Source organism: Scyliorhinus canicula, chromosome 12 (assembly GCF_902713615.1).
Source record: "Scyliorhinus canicula chromosome 12, sScyCan1.1, whole genome shotgun sequence".
Lineage (NCBI taxonomy): Eukaryota > Metazoa > Chordata > Chondrichthyes > Carcharhiniformes > Scyliorhinidae > Scyliorhinus > Scyliorhinus canicula.
The window spans coordinates 9,243,255-9,262,915 of record NC_052157.1 but is presented as its reverse complement, the minus strand read 5'-3'; the positions used below and the strand labels follow the sequence as shown (position 1 = coordinate 9,262,915).

The 19,661-nt window shown below is 42.7% G+C and overlaps 1 protein-coding gene across 5 annotated transcripts in view; it reads right to left on the bottom strand.

Annotated features, from left to right (window-relative positions):
- Window positions 1-19,661, bottom strand: part of iqch (IQ motif containing H) — a 250,122-nt gene that overhangs the window by 11,045 nt on the left and 219,416 nt on the right. For 4 of the 5 annotated variants that reach the window (XM_038813308.1, XM_038813305.1, XM_038813306.1 and 1 more), the window contains 2 exons: window positions 6,471-6,653; window positions 2,244-2,369 (listed from right to left, as the gene is read on the bottom strand). In XM_038813308.1, coding sequence (XP_038669236.1) covers window positions 2,244-2,369; window positions 6,471-6,653 — 309 coding nt within the window. The remainder of the gene's footprint in view (window positions 1-2,243; window positions 2,370-6,470; window positions 6,654-19,661) is intronic. The other variant, XM_038813307.1, reaches the window with a different exon arrangement.

Genomic DNA, 19,661 nt, shown 5'->3' with positions numbered 1-19,661 from the left:
ACACCCCCTTGCCACCCCCACCAGTCCCCCCAGCCCTCGCGAAGCCCCTCCGGCCAGCGGCATGGCTCCCGACCAACTGTGGCTGCGCTGGACACAGTCCGCAGCCTCCACGCTGGGTTCCCGACCGCTGAGACCACACGTCCCCCGCATGGTCGGGAACTCGGCCCATCGAGGGCAGAGCATCGGAGGAGGGCCTTCAGGTGACGTTCTGAGGCCGTCCCAACGGTGTGAGGTACGCCCCCGATTCCATCTTAAAAAGGGATTCTCTGTCCAATCGGCGATTTTGAAATCCCGCCCCATATTCTTTTTGAAACAATAATTACGTTATTTCCTATGGCAAGGTTTTATCAGTAAAATCATTTCCTGCAAGTGTGACAGTAAGGTCATAGAGATGAAAGGGAAATGTGTGCATTATATTTTGCTGTTTAAATTAATAATAATCTTTATTGTCACAAGTAGGCTTACATTAACACTGCAATGAAGTGACTGTGAAAGTTCCCTAGTCAGCACTTTCTGGCGTCTGTTCAGGTACACAGAGGGAGAATTCAGAATGCCCAAATTACCTAACAGCACGTCTTTCGGGACTTGTGGGAGGAAACCGGAGCACCCGGAGGAAACCAATGCAAACACGGGGTGAATGTGCAGATTCCGCACAGACAGTGACCCAAGCCGGGAATCGAACCTGGGACCATGGAGCTGTGAAGCAACAGTGCTAATGTAAAACATCCTGACGTTTCACCATGTCGATCATGATTAGAAACCATGACATCGAACAGGCCAATCACCTCTCGTCAAAAGTACACAGTACAAGTCTTATCATCTCACCGGGCGGTCACCTCTGCCGGAATCATTACAATTCATGATTTTTGCAAGATTATATCATTTTCACCAAGCTTCGAGGAAATTAACCATCAATCTGCACCAGCTTGTGCAAATCTCTGTCTAATTCTGCCTCTTGTCCAGATTTACTGTTATTCTAACTCCTGACTCTGGACGGTGTATGTAAACATTCTGATATTGCCCTCTTTGGCCTATGGTGCTGTCAAGACGTTTGCCCGTGACCTTCGGAATCAGGATGTGGCAGAGCGGATCAGTACTGCCAAAGCGGAGCCTCACATGTGAGAGCATATTACAGAAAAAGGGCGGGATTCTGGAGCAGGAGCCCTCTTTAAGGTGGACAACTAAAAACAATTGAGTTGACTAAAAGTACATATCTCTGACAATTCTAAGACATTTACATTTGTGAGACTCCCTCCAATGGCTCAGTAAGATTAATTAGTGAGTAACTCACAAAATGAGTAAGGAAAATACAGTTTCAACCCCTGGGGCTTGTGGTGATCAGAGCCAGGGCTGCAGTGGGGACACTATAATTGCCCTCCAGTGTCCCAAGTTCTGGAGGGATAAATTGGTCACAGTTTACATTAAACATGGGAAATAGATGCAGAAATATAGGCCATTTGGCCCCTCATCTGCTTATCTGCCATTCAATAGGATTATGGCTCGATGTTCTGCCTCAGCTATGCTCCCCCAAATTATCTCCATATCCCTTAAGTTTTTTTGTATCCAAAAATCTGTCCACCTTTGAATGTACTGAGCAACTGTCTATACACAGCTCTGTGGGTAGAGAATTCCAAAGGCTCACAACCCATTGAGTGAGGAATTTTCTCCTCATCTCAGTCCTAAATGGCCGACCCTTGTTCATTTTCTGACTGCTTTCACCCAGCCCTTGCTGTAAGTGGAGAACATTAGGTGACAAGACTGAGTGCGGCTGGTTCTAACTACCCCCACCTTGGTGGTCAGATCCCTTACTGACTCTGTGTCAAAGGCTCAAACAAGAACGGTTTGCTGCTTGGCCGATGAACTGTAAGGTGCCCAGTGCCTTTGGAACTGAGGCAGCAAGGAGACCATCCATAGAGAAGAGATGAGGAGGGGGAGGAAGTTCTGAAGAGAAAAAATTACTGTGGCTTTCGCAGAACATTTTTTTTTAGTTTGGGGAGATACGGGCTATTAGGTGCATGTAGAAATCAGTACGAGTTAATAGGATTTCCAAATGTGTCTAAGATAACGCATATCTCACTAGTCCCCATTGAGTATCCTCCATGTAAGCCTGTTCAGACAAATCTCGCTATGCAAGCGATTCGTTTAATAAAATGAAACCGTGGTTATAATGAAGTCGGGGACGACCACCTATAGTGCTGACTATCGAGGCAATCCTTGGGAGAAAAGAGAAAAAACTTCAATACCTTAATATCAAAACCAATCCCGTGAGCTTTAAAAATCTTGAAGAGTACACTGTACTGGACCATGGATAAATTGGTATGTTTCAGCTGTGTGCTTAACACTCCGTAACGTTTCATGAAAGAAAGTTGCTGAAAGGCAAATAATATCCAGTACAGATATATGTACATATATATATACATATTACAAAACCCTACTGTGGCCTATTAAGTTTAAATGAGGAATTCAGATAAGTGCATCTGCCGATCAAATATTTTTGTTCACATGGTCTCATTAAAGTAAAACATAAGCCATTTTCTTAGAGCAAAAAAACAGCTGAGGAAAACTTCTTCAATCAAATACTCCCGCATCAGTGCATGAATACGCTTAACCAGTCAGTGTAGATTTGACTGGAATATTGTATGTTTTATTTCCAATTTGCTCTCCTCTCCTGAAAGTGCCAACTCTTGATCTCATTGGCTCCCACCCACAAGTACGAAGAATTGTTTTAGACAGGCACATGGCTGTTTAACAGTAGAAGGCACCATAACCACACCCAATTTTGCCCTCCTTTGATAATCAGGAGCAAAGACTTTCCAACAGGGATCATTGGATTGTGATCAGGAAATGAGGCTCCTGGCTCAATGGTAGCAACTCCACCACCTCCCTGGTAAAGACAGGCTAACTCAGCACAAACTGGGTGTCATAAAATACAACCTTTCTGGTCCATAAGGATTGCAGAATCCCAAGAATTGTTGCAGCACAGAGGGGGGGGGGGGGGGGGGGGGGGCATTCGGCCCATCGTGTCTGCACTAGCTCTCCCAATGAGCAATTAAAACCTACAACCTCTACCATCTTGAAAGACCAGGGCAGCAGATGCCCAGGAACACCACCACCTGCAAGCTTCCCCTCCAAGCCACACACCATCCTGACCTGGAACCACATTGCTATTCCTTCACTGTTGTGCCCCCATCCACTAGATTCTCAAAGTTTGCATGTAAGTACCAAATCTAGTAAATGGCAGAATGTCTGTTATAATGTACAATGGTACTTATCCCGGCAAACCTAACTCTCTGAAACTGCACAAATATATTTAACCCTCTGGAAACCAGAAATTGGGGAGGGAGATTGGGGGTCATGTGAGGATTTGGGGTGATGGGGGGGGGGGGGGGGGGGGGGGGCAGAAGATTGGAGGTTGGGACCAGGAGGGGCAGATTAATGGTCAGGACTTGGGAAGTCAGGACAGGGAACAGTGGTGATGTGGGGTGGGTGAGCTGCCGTGAATGATTCCTTTAATTTAGGCCATCACTCCTGCTCCACCCGGTTCCACGTTCAGTTAAATTAATTATCTTCTTGGCAGACGATCCCTATAAATCGACTGCCTCAAGACAAATCAATCTTGGAGAGTGGATCTCAAACAGGTTTTAAGCCCCTTCGTTGCATATTACAAATGGTAATATGGCAGACAGTGCACATTCGGTGGGAAATGTATGCATGCTTCCAGCCTGCCACATTGGGACCTTAATAATCCAAAAGGCTCCTGAAATGCCGGCATTGTGCACATTAATTTCTCGACAGCCCACTCTTTTCATGAATAACCTTACATAGTGAATGCAGTGAGGTTTGCTGACGCTGCATGAACGGCATAGCCAAGTCCAATCCATTCTCATGGAACATCCACAGACACACATTTCCCAGTAGAGGCAGGGATCAGGACCAGCAACATTAGCTGATTTGCAGCACCTCAGTTGCCACTCCCAATACATTAAATTAAGCAAGACTTTCAGTTCTTCTTGAAGGAGTTTAGTTTTTTAAAAAAATGTATTCAATCATGGGCTAGGCCAGCGTTTATCGCCCATCCCTAATTGCCCTTGAGAAGGTGGTGGTGAGCTGCCTTCTTGAACTCGCTGCAGTCCACGTGGTGTAGGTACACTCACTGTGCTGTTCGGGAGGGTGTTCCAAGATTTTGACTCAGCGACAGTGAAGGAACGGCGATATATTTCCAAGTCAGGGTGGTGAGTGGTTTGGAAGGGAATTTGCAGGCGTTCCCTTGTGGTGTTCCCATGCATCTGCTGGATTTGGTGGCAGAGGTTGTGGATTTGTGATATTGAACACAGCAATGCTTCCTACAGTGTGCCTTAGCCCCAACCTGAGAAAAACTCCTTTACTTCACTATTTTGACAGTTTTCCATTTCCGATCCCAGACATTCATTGGCCTCTCTAAGTAAGATTGCTGACTGATGCGGAACAGGGGACAGGTTAATGGGTCCAGTATTGGAACCAAACTGTTCAAGCTCATTACATCTAGCAGTGGGCACTTTCACACTATCAATCTGTTTGGGAATGAGGGAGAGTGGGTGGAGTGGCTGTTTGGCAGAACAAATCTAACCTACTGCTTTTTGCCCCTTGCTTTCTATTCTTAAATGGTGCCAACCTATTAATTCAGCCTCAGTAGGGTTAATTCTCCTCTGAATCATCCTCATTGGTGAATATTTAAGTTGTTCATCTGTCATCTAGTGTCTGAATTACTCATTTTTGAAGGGGCGCAACTTACGATTCATATCTACAAAATTTAATAATAATAAAAATTAATAATTAAACATCCAGAAAAATGACAGAAAATGTATGGCACACCTGTGGCACATTCCTGCTGGCTAGATGCCATGGGCAGCAAGTGGGTACACCGTTGTTTCACCTCATTCAAAATCTGATCTTAAATTTCTTTTAAAAAGTTAATCATGGCTTGTGTGGGCATGAGACAGAGAATTAATCCAGGGGTTAGTTATTATTAAACTTGCTTTAAACAAATGGTAAAAGGAGAAAAAAAAGGCATTAAAATTATAAATATATTTTTTTTTGCCATACTGGCAAAGAAGATGTCCGAGGAGAATCCAGGCTAAATTATTTGGGAAAGAAAATGAGGAATACCTAGTATTAGAAGCACTGCTTTGTGCTTGGTCCTGCATGAAATCTGATGGGATTGCAAGTCACAAGTACCCGTAATTAACATCTGAAATGTTACCAGATTGTCTCTGATCTGTTAAGAATTTGGAATGAGCTCATCCCAGGACAAGGCAGCAGGGGCAGTAGAATTGGGATTGGTACTATTGGGTGAAGGAGGAGTAAAATCAGCCAGGGGGTTTGAGGCTGATTGCTAGCCAGTGAATTCTAAATTAGGGAGGGGCATGTGTCGGGTTGCCTGTTGAACACAAGATTGCCCCGTTGCAAAATGTACGCCTACGCTCACCATGCTCATACGTGAAGAATGATCGCTTGGCGAGATGCTGCCGTGGGTAACACAGCCCCATAACGAAGAAAGAGTCAGCACTTTCAGAGGGAGTGAGGGGGAAAAATAGCTTTAAAAAAATACAAGGGATGGATACTGATGGAATTCTGATCCTGAACCGCATCAAAGCGAAGAGCAGGATATTAAGTCAAATCAGACACTTAAAAGTTTAATGCTGAAAACGTTTTCTCCATAATTAAAAGTTGACTTAATCTCTGAAAATGAGTGTTTGCAATGGCCAGCAATCTGGCACAGACATGGTAATGTGGAAGCTGGAGAAACGTGAATCTCCTACTTGGGCTTTAAACGTCTCAGTGAAAATTAATCATGTTTATAATATTCATAGATTTAATAACACTCATTGATCATATCATTAACTGTAAAAGGAGAAACTTACGAAATCTGTTGTGTGTACTATGGGACTGCAACTAAATTAATGTTTGACAGAATAACACAAGCAGCAGTTTAACAACCGTAAACTCGAATATCATTGCAATAATGGAGTACTATTGTTTAACATTTGGCAGTTGATGAGGTGCTCATTATAACAATGATGTATGCATACGCATGCATAATGAATTGCACCATGAATTATTTATGTGTTGATTATTTAGCTGCATTTATGTAGATGGTAATGTATTGCAAATATAATGAATGTTTAGCTTTATAGATATTGCATGTTTTTTTCCCCAGATAGGGCGTGTGCCTATTTCAGTATTAATTTTGTGAATGCTTTCAGGCAATTTTGCTCCTGATAAGGTTTCTAATGCAATAGTTTCTCACGCAAGCTTTAATTAATTACTATATTCTGTTTTTAACCCTGCTGACATCCAAAAGTATGTAAGTGCTCTGTAATGACTTCTAATTAATTTCTGATTGTAATGAGAGGAACAGTTATGAAATTATTTTATGGTTGAAGTGGTTCAAATTTCTAATTTGATTGCTTGTTGTGTTTGTGCACACGTACAATTTGTGATTCTTTTTTCATCACCAATTCTTTCCTGTGAGGCTTTCGCTTTTTCTCCATGGGCTTGGGAGGCACCTCGAAGGTGTTGGTTTTGCAGATCAGCTTCCCGTTGGATATGAAGAGCATTAGCTGAGTCATGGCCAGTTGGTCGCTGTAGGCCAGATCTAAGTCTGTGGCCCAGACCTAACAGAAAAAAAAAGACTTGCATTTAGAAAGTGCCTTTCACAACCTGGGGACATCTCAAAGTGCTCAACAGCCAATGAAGTACTTTTGAAGTGTAGTCACTTGTGATTTGTGCATAGAAAGATTCCACAAACATCAATGTGGTAATCACCAAGTAATCTTATTTAATGACCTTGATTGATGAATAAAACTTGCCAGGACAGGAGGGAGAACTCCAGTGGTGTCATGGAATTTTTTAACCTGAGTGGAAAGACCAGGGGCAGGATTCTCCAAAAATGGGGCTATGTCCCCACGCCGCCGTAAAAACGCTGGCGTGAAACACCAGACTTTCCTTACAGAAATAGGTATTACTTTGAAATCATCAAGTGATCTGGAGACATTCTTTAGCATGCAGAGAGAGACCAAAATACACCTCCTTGGTTTGAATGCAGCTCTCCAACTGAAAACTAAAACTCAGAGCCAAAAACAGCTTCCAGCTCAAAATGAAAGTAAAAAGCAGAGCCACAGCCCAGCTCCACCCACAAAATGACATGACTGCAGCCACTTCAGAAGACACACATTTCTTAAAGTAATATTGCCATGACAACTTTATAATACAGTAACTTGGTGTTCTACAATACGGTATACTTAGGGTTGAACGAAAGGTCTACTCTTTGGATAAGAGGTAGCAATTTTAAAACAGAGTTGAGGAGAAACTACTTCTCCTAAAGAGTTGTGAATCTGTGGAATTCATTACCCCAGAGTGCGGTGGGCGAAGGAGGAGTTAGAGTTTTAATTTGTAATAGTTGAAGGGTTCTGAACAACGGGCAGGCCAGTGGAGTTAAGGCCAGGATGAGATCAGCCATGGTCAAATGGTGGAGACAGACCCGATAGTGCCAAATGGCCTAATTCTGCTCCTATATCTTATGAACTTATGATGCATCATTGTGCTATAAATCATGAGGTATATTATTTTAAATTACAGGAACACAGAATGGTGCTTTGCTTCTGAAAACATGATGCTCAGTTATCATTAATCAATTATTATTTTATAAATTGTTTTATTTGTTAATTGAAGTATTTGTATTCATATTTTTCAAATTTTATACATAAACAATAACACAATAATACCATAAAACAATAAACAAATCCATCAAAAACCTCCCTCCTGTAATGATATGCAGTAACAGTGTATATAACAGTGTATATGACAAGTGTATATAGCCTCCAACAACTAGGTGTCATGCAAGAGGAACAGGACATTGGAACCGGACAAAACCAGTCTTGGTCAGGGTTACAGTAGCATGGTTAGAAGTTCCACAGTTTGGTTAGCAATAATTTAGTCTACCCACAGTTTATTCAACATTAAATAACTAGTCTTGAACTGGATATTCTGCTGTACGCTGATTCGTTTATTATCACAGTACACAAAAAATACATGGTACCAGGAGATATTTGAATGGCACAGTCGTCAAACAAAGAAGAAACATTGCTGCAAGAAAAACAAGGTTCTTGAAATGGAAAGTCTAAAAGCTCCAGAACAGCTTCAACTTACTGGTAACGTGGATGGCCCGCGTTTAAGCAGCATTTCATGCTGTATGCCTCAGCTTTCTGCTTGCAGGCAGAGGCAGACGAGAGAAAAATTGCGTTATTGCTCACATTAGCAGGCACTCTAGTGATTAAAATATATAATACATTCGCGTATGAGCAAGAGAAAGACAGTAAGAAAGTCGATGCTGTGATCAAAAAAATTGACGAGCATTGTACACCTAAGAAAAATGACACATATGAAAGGTTCATTTTGCTGAATCATTCAATAGTTTTCTTACTGACCTTAAGCTGAAAGCGCAGACGTGCAACTTCGCAACTCTGAGATCATCCATGATTAGAGATCAAATTGCTTTTGGATTGCATGTTATAAAGGTGCGAAAGTTGCGAAAGCGTTTTTCACAAAAGAATGAGCTCCAATTAGAAGATATCATAAACATTTGCCATGCAAGTGAACTAGCTGCACAACATGTTTATACATTTCATGCAAGACGTTTAGGTGCGAGTATTGCAAACGATGCAGCCATTATTACTGTTGTGATGCACTTAGAAAAGAAATGTGGTCTCAGCTGCCATTCTGAACTGTCTGAACATACAGCCACTGCATGTAAAGGATGTGGTTATGCCCAAGGCAATGCCCAGCTTTTGGCAAAATATGCATGATGTGCAAAGGGAAGAATCACTTTGCGAAACACTGGGCGGGATTTCTGCAGCCCGATGCCGGAATCGGGAATGGCAATCAGTCAGAGAATGGCTTTCGATGCCAGAATCGGAGAAGGCATTGGTTTGACGCTTGTTCATGATGCTCCGCCCCCATAAAATTGGCATCATCGGGATGTTCGCTATGGGCAGTCGCAACGCTGTTGGCGCATCATCAGCCGGTCCACCCATGATGCTGCGCCTCCGATGAGCTGAGTTCCCAATGGCACAGGCCACGTGTGGTGCCAGCTTTTGTGAGTCTGGTGTGCCGGCTACTGACAGTGACCAGCGCCAACACAATCAGCCGACATCCGTGCCACTGCCCAGAGGGCTTTTGCTATGGCTGGCCAGGAGGAGGTGGGGTGTCCAGCACGGCCGGTGCCCTGTTTCCCGGCATGACCGGTGGAGATGTAGCTTTCAACCCTGTACATGCGCGTCCCGGAACCTGATGATTCTCCGGCCGTTCTCTGCGCGATCCGTGGGTGTTCCACGTGGTGCTGGTGTTAGCCCCTCACCGGTACCGGAATCGGTGAGGGATTCACGCCAATTTTCCCGTCGTGGAACACCACGGATTCTCTATTGGCGCCGGCACCAAGCCTAGAAACGGAGAATCCATCCCCCTGTTTCTCAAATAAGAAAATTAATGCAGGGCAGTCGATTAACGTGATTGATGACACTAATTTAAGTGACACATTTTTCATTGGCCTGGTGTCGGACAAAGACACAGCAAAAGAAGAGATACCGGATAAAATGCCACCGACAAGTATAAGGAGTGCGGAAAGGGACAAATGACTGTATCTTTGAGTATCAATCGATCGCTACTTACTGTTAAATTAGATACTGGTGTGAAGCCAAACCTAATCAGTGTAAGTGATATTAAGACCATGCAGCTAAAGGCGAGTATGGTGATATGCATCACTGTAAATACACAAGGGGTTAATGTAAATACACGTAGACTAGCTAGACACTAGAGGGAGCACCAGAGACATGACACACAGACATTCAACCAATAGGCCAGTAAGATAGGACACGACCAATGGGCATTCACGACACGCACAGAGGTGACACAACCACAGGAGGGCATTACACCAACCCATATAAAAGGACACAGCACACATGATCTTGCTCTTTCCAGTGGAGACACTTAGTGAGTACACAGGGTTTATTTGAAACACATCACACCCACCACATGGATTGTAGCAGACTGGTTAGATAGTCTGAGTAGCAAAAAGCAGGATTAACAGGAGAGTCGAATCCAAGTAGGAGTATCGTTAACAGTTTGATAAATGTGTTAAAGCTATCTCCAAGTCTGAACTTTCCTTTGTCAGAGTGCACATCAAGGAAGCAGCTTATGCTACGTCAAGAGCACAACAAAACAGCGAGAATTCAAAATAAGTCGTTCTTTCTTAAAGACGGCAATGGTAAGTAGATTGACACTTTGGGTATGTGCGAATTAGATATGCAAGTAAAAATCAAAGTGCACAAGCTGAAGTTCTGAATTGTTGCTGAAGGTCGTGAATCGTTATTGGGTGATGAAGCTTGTGAGACACTGGAATTGGTTCGAAGAGTCTATAGCACTGACTGTGCACTGAGGTACACACAGGGCTCAGTGGAGTCCAGTGTACAGGCCTTCCGGAAATATTCAAGGGGTCTTGTCTTTCTCATATAAAATACAATTAAGAGAGGATGCTCAACCAGTGATACACGCTCCTCAAAGAGTTCCAGCACCACTGCATGACCATCTCAAGGCAGAGTTAGACAGGGTGACACAACTTGGAGTCATAAGGAAAACAGAAGAGCCTGCAGATTGGGTCAACTCAATAGTCTGTGTGAAAAAGAAGAATAGCGATCTCAGGATTTGTATGGATCCCAAGGATTTGACTGCAACCATTAAAAGGGAGCATCATCAAATTCCAAAGAGGAAGAGATCTCAAGTGACATGTGAGAGTACCTTTAAGAAATGGGTGTTTATAAATGGGTGTGTAGATAAATATCTGTAGTGAGAGTACCTTTAATAAATGGGTGTTTAGTACTGCAGTGATGTCAGAGAGTGGGTGGAGCTGGGCTGTATGTCAGCTTTTTACTTTTGCTTTAGGCTTTTTCCTGCAGGGTGGGTTTGGCTGCAATCACAGCATGATGTGTGCGAATCTCTGCAAGCTTATGAATGTCCATTTGCTGTATTCAATGTGGTAACTGTTGTCAATAGTGAATTTAAACCTGATCTTTGTGTTAAAAGGATCTTTTGTCCTCTGAATGTTGTTTGGGAATTTATTTATTTTTTGAAATAATTTTTATTGAAAATTTTTTGAATTTATACAACAATAACGCACCATAGTAAAATACCAAAAATAACAATAATATTATCAATCATACACATTTGCCCCACCTCCATGAACAACACAGCATTTTAACAACAACGCAAATTAACACAATATAAAGTTACAGAATAGAAACTACAATAAGGAACACCAGCCCCCCCCCCCCCCCCGCCCCCCCCGGGTTGCTGCTGCTATTGACCAAGATACCTATCTTTGAGCCAGGAAGTCCAGAAAAGGCTGCCATCGTTTATAGAACCTTGTATTGATCCTCTCAGGGCAAATTTGACCCTTTCCAATTTTATAAATCCCGCCATGTCACTGATCCAGGTCTCCACACTTGGGGGCCTCGCATCCTTCCACTGTAGCAGAATCCTTCGTCGGGCTACTAGGGACGCAAAGGCCAGGACACCGGCCTCTTTCGCCTCCTGCACTCCCGGCTCTATCGCAACTCCAAAAATCGCGAGTCCCCACCCTGGTTTGACCCTGGATCCAACCACCCTCGACACCGTCCCCGCCACCCCCTTCCAGAATTCTTCCAGTGCTGGGCATGCCCAGAACATATGGGCATGGTTTGCTGGACTCCCCGAACATCTGGTGCACCTGTCCTCACCCCCAAAGAACCTACTCATCCTAGTCCCGGACATGTGGGCCCGGTGCAGCACCTTAAATTGGATGAGACTAAGCCTCGCACATGAGGAGGAAGAGTTGACTCTCTCCAAGGCATCCGCCCAAGTCCCGTCCTCTATCTGCTCCCCGAGTTCCTCCTCCCATTTAGCCTTCAGCTCCTCCACTGACGACTCCTCCACCTCCTGCATTACCTTATAGATGTCAGACACCTTCCCCTCTCCGACCCACACCCCCGAAAGCACTCTGTCCATCGTCCTGTCGCCTAGCAAACGCCTTTACCTGCAAGTATCTGAACATGTTCCCTTGGGGAAGCCCAAATTTATCTTCCAGTTCCCCCAGGCCCGCAAACCTCCCGCCAATAAACAGGTCCCTCAATTTACTGATGCCCGCCCTTTGCCACCCCCTAAATCCCCCATCCTTGTTCCCCGGGATGAACCGATGATTGCCACCCAGCGGAGCCTCCATCGAGCCCCCTGTTTCCCCCGATGCCGTCTCCACTGTCCCCAGATTGTTTGGGAATTTATTAAGGATTACTTAGTGTTGTATTCTTTGGGGGTTGTATTTGAATTGATGGTTGCTAAGATGTTCACTGTATGTTTTAAAAAGGTTAACTTGAGTTCATAGAATAAACATTGTTTTGCTTTTAAAAATACTTTGCTGTACCACACCTGTAGAGTGGGTTGTATGCTCCCCATACTACAATCTATTAAAAGTTGTGGGTCAGGTGAACTACATGATACACTTTGGGGTTCTCTACACCCTGGCCCATAACAAATTGGGGGCTCGAGGGGGATTAAATTCTATCCATTGGATTGGCTTAGTGAACTTAAAGACACTGAGGGGTGAGCATAATGTGGTTGCTTTTCAGGTGTGGTATTTCAGTTTAAGTAGGGAGTGTGTTGTGGACAATGACTCTTTCAGAGGCTCTGAAGCTTTTGGGGGTGGAGACGGTCACACGCAGTACCTTACAAACAGAGACTAAAAACAGACTGTTAGATTAGGCAAAAACATTGCAGTTAACATTACCTGACAAAATGTGAAAAGGTGAGGTAATTATGGCGGTGGCTAAGCACTTGAATTTGCCTGAGATACAGTTTGACTCATTGGAAATTACAAAAATTCAGTTACAAATTAAACAAATGGAACATGAGAAAGAATTAAAGCAGCTTGAATACGAAAGAGAGAGAGAGGAAAAAGAAAGAGAGAGAGGAAAAAGAAAGAGAGGGAGGAAAAAGGAAAGAGAGAGAGACAGAAAGGACAAAGAAAAGGAGAGAGAAGAAAGGAGAAAAGAAAGAATAGCCCTAACAGAACAAAAAGAGAAAGGGAGATACAGATCAGGAAAAAAGATAAAGAGAGAGAGTTTGTACTTCAGAAAATGGCCATGAAACATGACAGTCAGTTAATATTGGCAGACATAAAGGGAAATGTACAGTTTGAGAATCGTGATGAGGAGAGTGAGAAAGAGCGTCAAAGTCAAAGTCTTGGTAGGGATCTATTTAAATATGTCCAAGGTTTGATGAGAAGGAGGTAGAAGGCATTTTCATTTCATTTGAGAAGGTAGCTAAACAAATGAAATGGCCACATGACATGTAGGTATTACTGGCTCAAACAAAGCTGGTAGCTAGGACTAGTGAAGTGTTTGCATCACTACCGGAGGTGGTATCTGGGATGTATGAGGATGTGAAAAAATCCATCTTAGGTGCATATGAACTAGTGCCTGAAGCCTACAGACAAAGCTTTAGAAATTTAAGGAAAGAATTTGGTCAAACATACATGGAGTTTGAAAGGATCAAACAGAGTAATTTTAATAGGTGGATAAGGGCTTTGAAAATAGACCAAATGTATGAAGCTCAGAGAAATTATACTTTTGGAGGAGTTTGAAAATTCAATTCCTGATGTAGTGAGAACATATGTGGAAGAGCAGAGGGTTAAAACTGCGAGATTAGCAGCAGAAATGGCAGATGATTATGAATTAGTTCAGAGAACAAAACTTGGTTTCCGACATCAGTTTCAGCCTGTGAGGGATAGAAACTGGGGACATGAGAAATATTCAAGTGGTAAAGGTAAAGGTGATCTGATGGGAGATAAGGAGTGTACCTCAGACTAAAAAAAGAAATCCAGGAGGGTGGAAGAGACATGAAAAGTTTCAAATGTTTTCACTGTAATAAACTAGGCCATGTAAAGTCACAGTGTTGGTGGTTGAAGAAAAGCACTGGGAGGGCTGATATGGTAAAGCAGGATAAGATAGTGAGGTTTGTTAAAGTGGCAAAGGAAAGCCCAAATGAAGTGAAAGAGGTACAAAAGATTGTACAGCCTGATCAAGAGGTGATTAATAAGAAAGTGCCAGATCTCTTTAAAGAATTTACTTGTGTGGGTAAAGTTTACTCATCAGGAGGAGCAGGTAAAGAAGTCACAATTTTAAGAGATACGGGAGCTAATCAATCTTTAATGGTGAGAGATGAGGAGTTATGTAGTTTCGGAAGAATGTTGCCAGAAAAGGTGGTGATATGTGGAATTCAGGGTGGGAGGAGTAGCGTTCCATTATATAACGTAAGGTTGGAAAGTCCAGTGAAGAGTGGTGAAGTGGTAGTAGGAGTAATAGATAAACTATCTTGTTCAGGAATACAGTTTATCTTGGGTAATGATACAGCTGGATCGCAGGTGGGAGTGATGCCGACTGTGGTTGATAAGCCAGTGGAAAATCAGACAACTGAAGGGTTGAAGGAACGAATATCCTGGGATTTTTCAGGATAGTGTAGTAACCAGGTCGCAAAGTCACAGGTTAAGGCAAGAGGAGAAATCAAAGAGTGAAGATGACACTGAAGTGCAATTATCAGAAACGATTTTTGATCAGATGGTTGAAAAAGAACAAGAACAGGTGGAGGATGAGGCGGATATTTTTAATTAAGGAAAATTGGTGGAGTTACAACAGAAAGATGTAGAAATAAAATGGATATATCAGAAACCATATACGGAAGAGGAGTCTGAGAGTATACCAGAGTGTTATTACCGTAAAAGTGATGTCTTGATGAGAAAATGGAGACCTGTATATATGTAGGCGGATGAAAAGTGGCCAGACGTTCATCAACTAGTATTGCCGGTACGGTATAGAAAGGAGGTGTTGCAAGTTGCACATGAGGTACCAGTGGGAGGTCATTTGGGAATAAGAAAAACTCAAGATAAAATCCAGAAACATTTTTATTGGTGTACAAATAAGATGTAGTTAAATTTTGTCAATCATGTCACATATGTCAAGTGATAGGGAAACCTCAAGCAGTGATAAAACCAGCACCCTTAATACCCATTCCAGCATTTGAGGAACCTTTTACAAGGGTCCGAATTGATTGCGTAGGACCACTTCCTAAAACGAAAAGTGGGAATCAATATCTTTTGACGATAATGGACATGTCTACTAGGTTTCCAGAGGCCATTCCAGTACGTAATATTACAGCCAAAAAAGATTGTGGAGGAGTTTATTTACCAGATGTGTACTACCCACAGAAATACAATCGGATCAAGGATCAAATTTTACCTCAAGGTTATTCAAAGAAGTTATGGATAGCTTAGGAATAAAACAATTTAAATCAACTGTGTACCATCCAGAATCGCAGGGAGCGTTTGAAAGATGGCATCAGACATTAAAGACAATGTTGAGGGCTTATTGTCACGATTATCCAGAGGATTAAGATAAAGGAATTCCATTTGTACTGTTTGCAATTAGGGATGCACCTAATGAGTCAGGCAAATTCAGTCCTTTTGAACTAATTTTTGGTCATGAGGTAAGAGGACCACTTAAATTGATTAAGGAAAAATTGGTGAGTGAGAAATCGGAAATTACATTATTGGATTACTTGTCAAATTTTAAGGAACGGTTAAATAGAGCAGGTGAATTGGCTAGACAACATTTAAAAGTTGCACAAAATGTGATGAAACGGGTAGCGGAAAAGAAATCCAAAGTTTGTCGTTTTGCCAGTGGGGATAAAGTTTTAGTATTATTACCAGTGGTAGGGAAGCCTTTAAAAGCTAGGTTTTGTGGACCTTATCAGATTGAAAGGAAATTAAGTGAGGTGAATTATGTTGTAAAAACTCCAGATAGAAGGATGACACACCGAGTGTATCATATGAATATGCTTAAAAGGTACTTTGAAAGGGAAGGAGAGGAAAAGGAGGACGTTTTAATGATTTTAACTCAAAGTAACGAACCAAATCCAGATGACTGTGAATTTGACATACCTCAAATTAAATTGGAAAATGAGGATGTTCTTAAAAATTGGGATAAATTGTTGAGTTACCTTCCAGAGGAAAAACGAACAGACCTGAAAGAGTTATTGATATCACGTGGACAAGTTTGTAGAGATAAATTGGAAAGTACTAAAATGGCTATACATGATGTAGATGTGGGAAATGCTGTTGCAATCAAACAACATCCATAAAGACTTAACCCTTTAAAATTGTCACAGGTTAACAAAGAGATTGAGAGTATGCTTAAAATGTTAAAACATTTTTAAAAATAGAATTTGCAGTGCAGAAGGAGGCCACCCGGCCCATTGAGTCTGCACCGACTCTTGGAAAGAGCACCTACCCAAGATCAACACCTCCACCCTATCCCCATAACCCAGTAACCCCACCCAACACTAAGGGCAATTTTGGACACTAAGGGCAATTTATCATGGCCAATCCACCTAACCTGCACATCTTTGGACTGTGGGAGGAAACCGGAGCACCCGGAGGAAACCTACGCACACACGGGATGTGCAGACTCCGCATAGACAGTGACCCAAGCCGGAATCGAACCTGGGACCCTGGAGCTGTGAAGCAATTGTGCTATCCACAATGCTACCGTGCTGCCATGGCATAATTGAAGTGGGTTGCAGCCAATGGAGCTCACCCATAGTGATGGTACCTAAACCAGACAGTACCCAACGGTTGAGTGTGGACTCTTATCCTATTCCACGTTTGGAGGATTGCATTGAGAAAGTGGGACAATCAACTTTTATTTCCAAATTAGATTTACTTAAAGGTTACTGGCAGGTACCTTTATCCGAAAGGGCGAAGGAGATTTCAGCTTCTGTGACTCCAGATGGTATATATACCAATTCAAAGTTATGCCATTTGGTTATTCGATCGACTTCAGGAGGCGGGTTTGGTGATAAATCTAGCCAAAAGTGAATTTGGAAAAGCCCAAGTCACTTTCCTTGGCCATACAATCGGACAGGGTCGAATGGTCACACGAGATGTGAAACCAACAGTTATCGAGGAGTTTCCGATACCCTCAAGATGAAGGGAAATAATGCGATTTCTTGGCATGAATGGATTCGATTGAACATTCGTGCAAACATTTTGTAGCGTGGTTGCTCCACTGATGAAGTTGCTGAAAAATTGTCAAAAATTTCAGTGGACAGCGGACTTTCAACAGGCATTTGACTGCCTGAAAGCAGTGATAATGAATGCTCCTGTGTTGGAGAATTACAAGGGAGTCTGTGATCAGATTGAACTAAAGTATCTGACTTTAAAGAGACATGCCGAGGCGTAGAGAAATGGATGGATCGTGCAAGGACCTTCTTGTTCAAAGAGATGTCAATCGAGAAGGATTTCAGTTGGAGGAAGAACAAAAAAAAAGGACTATATTATTATGCCTGTTTGAGTGTGTTGGTTTTTTGAGACCAAAATATATATTTACTGTGTGCATTTCTTGAAGGAAAGTCAAAAGATGAAAAATGAAACCATCTTGAAGTTGATGGTTTATTTTTTTTTCTTGGGGGGAGGTGTCATGTCCGAGTACCTTTAAGAAATGGGTGCTTATAAATGGGTGTGTATATAAATATCTGTAGTGAGAGTACCTTAAATAAATGGGTGTTTAGTACTGCAGTGATGTGAGAGAGTGGGTGGGAGCTGGGCTGTCTGTCAGCTTTTTACTTTCTCTTTAGGCTTTTTGCTGCAGGGTGGGTTTGGTTTCATTTTAGTTTTGGAGAAGCTGTAATCACAGCAGGATGTGTGTGAATCTCTGCAAGCTTATGAATGTCCATTTGCTAATTTCAATGTGGTAACTGTTCTCAGTAGTGAATTTAAACCTGATCTTTGTGTTAAAATGATCTTTTGTCTTCTGAATGTTGTTTGGGAATTTATTAAGGATTACTTAGTGTTGTATTCTATGGGGATTGTATTTGAATTGATGGTTGCTAAGATGTTCACTGGCTAATCCACCGACCCTGCACATCTTTGGGTTGTGGGGGCAAAAAACCTGTGCAAATACGGGGAGAATGTGCAAACTGCACACGGACAGTAACCCAGAGCCAGGATCGAACCTGGGACCTTGTATATCCTTGTTTATAATAGGCCAATACACAGTACTCTGGCTCTCTGTTTGCACTTTTCAATACTGAGGTGACCCTCGTGGATTCATTTTAGCATATCGCTGCGTAGAGACTGCGGAATCACAATTCTTTATTGCCTTAATAGTAGCCCATTTACTAAAGTTAGCTCAGATCTGATTTCATGATATTTTGTGCATGAACCTTTTAGCCAACCATTGTTAAGGTTTTGTATTACCATCTGCAACACCTCCTCTTTTGCTGTCTCTGGGGAGCTTGGTGGTGCAGTGGTTAGCTTGGACAGCAGAACTGATCCATATCTAACTCTACTGAGTTATAGAACTTCAGAGTTGGTTGACAAGAGAGGTTGAATGTCTTGTTAAGAGGAAGAAGGATACTTATGTAAGGCTGAGGAAACAAGGTTCAGACAGGGCGCTTGAGGGATACAAGATAGCCAGGAGGGAACTGAAGAAAGGGATTAGGAGAGCTAAGAGAGGGCATGAAAAATCTTTGGCGGGTAGAATCAAGGAAAACCCCAAGGCCTTTTACACATTTGTGAGAAACATGAGAATGACTAGAGCGAGGGTGGGTCCGATCAAGGACAGTAGCGGGAGATTGTGTATTGAGTCAGAAGAGATAGGAGAGGTCTTGAACGAGTACTTTTCTTCAGTATTTACGAATGTGAGGGGCCATATTGTTGGAGAGGACGGTGTGAAACAGACTGGTAAGCTCGAGGAGATACTTGTTAGGAAGGAAGATATGTTGGGCATTTTGAAAAACTTGAGGATAGACAAGTCCCCCAGGCCTGATGGGATATCAAGGATTCTATGGGAAGCAAGAGATGAAATTGCAGAGCCGTTGGCAATTATCTTTTCGTCCTCACTGTCAACAGGGGTGGTACCAGGGAATTGGAGAGTGGTGAATGTCGTGCCCCTGTTCAAAAAAGGGAAAAGGGATAACCCTGGGAATTACAGGCCAGTTAGTCTTACTTCAGTGATAGGCAAAGTAATGGAAGGGTACTGAGGGATAGGATTTCTGAGCATCTTGAAAGACACTGCTTGATTAGGGATAGTCAGCATGGATTTGTGAGGGGTAGGTCTTGCCTCATAAGTCTTATTGAATTCTTTGAGGAGGTGACCAAGCACGTGGATGAAGGTACAGCAGTGGATGTGGTGTACATGGATTTTAATAAGGCATTTGATAAGGTTCCCCATGGTAGGCTTATGCAGAAAGTAAGGAGGCATGGCATAATGGGAAATTTGGCCAGTTGGATAACGAACTGGCCAACTGATAGAAGACAGAGAGTGGTGGTGGATGGCAAATCTTCAGCCTGGAGCCCAGTTACCAGTGGCGTACCGCAGGGATCAGTTACTGTTTGTGATTTTCATTAATGACTTGGATGAGGGAGTTGAAGGGTGGGTCAGTAAATTTGCAGACGATACAAAGATTGGTGGAGTTGTGGATAGTGAGGAGGGCTGTTGTCGGCTGCAAAGAGACATAGATAGGATGCAGAGCTGGGCTGAGAA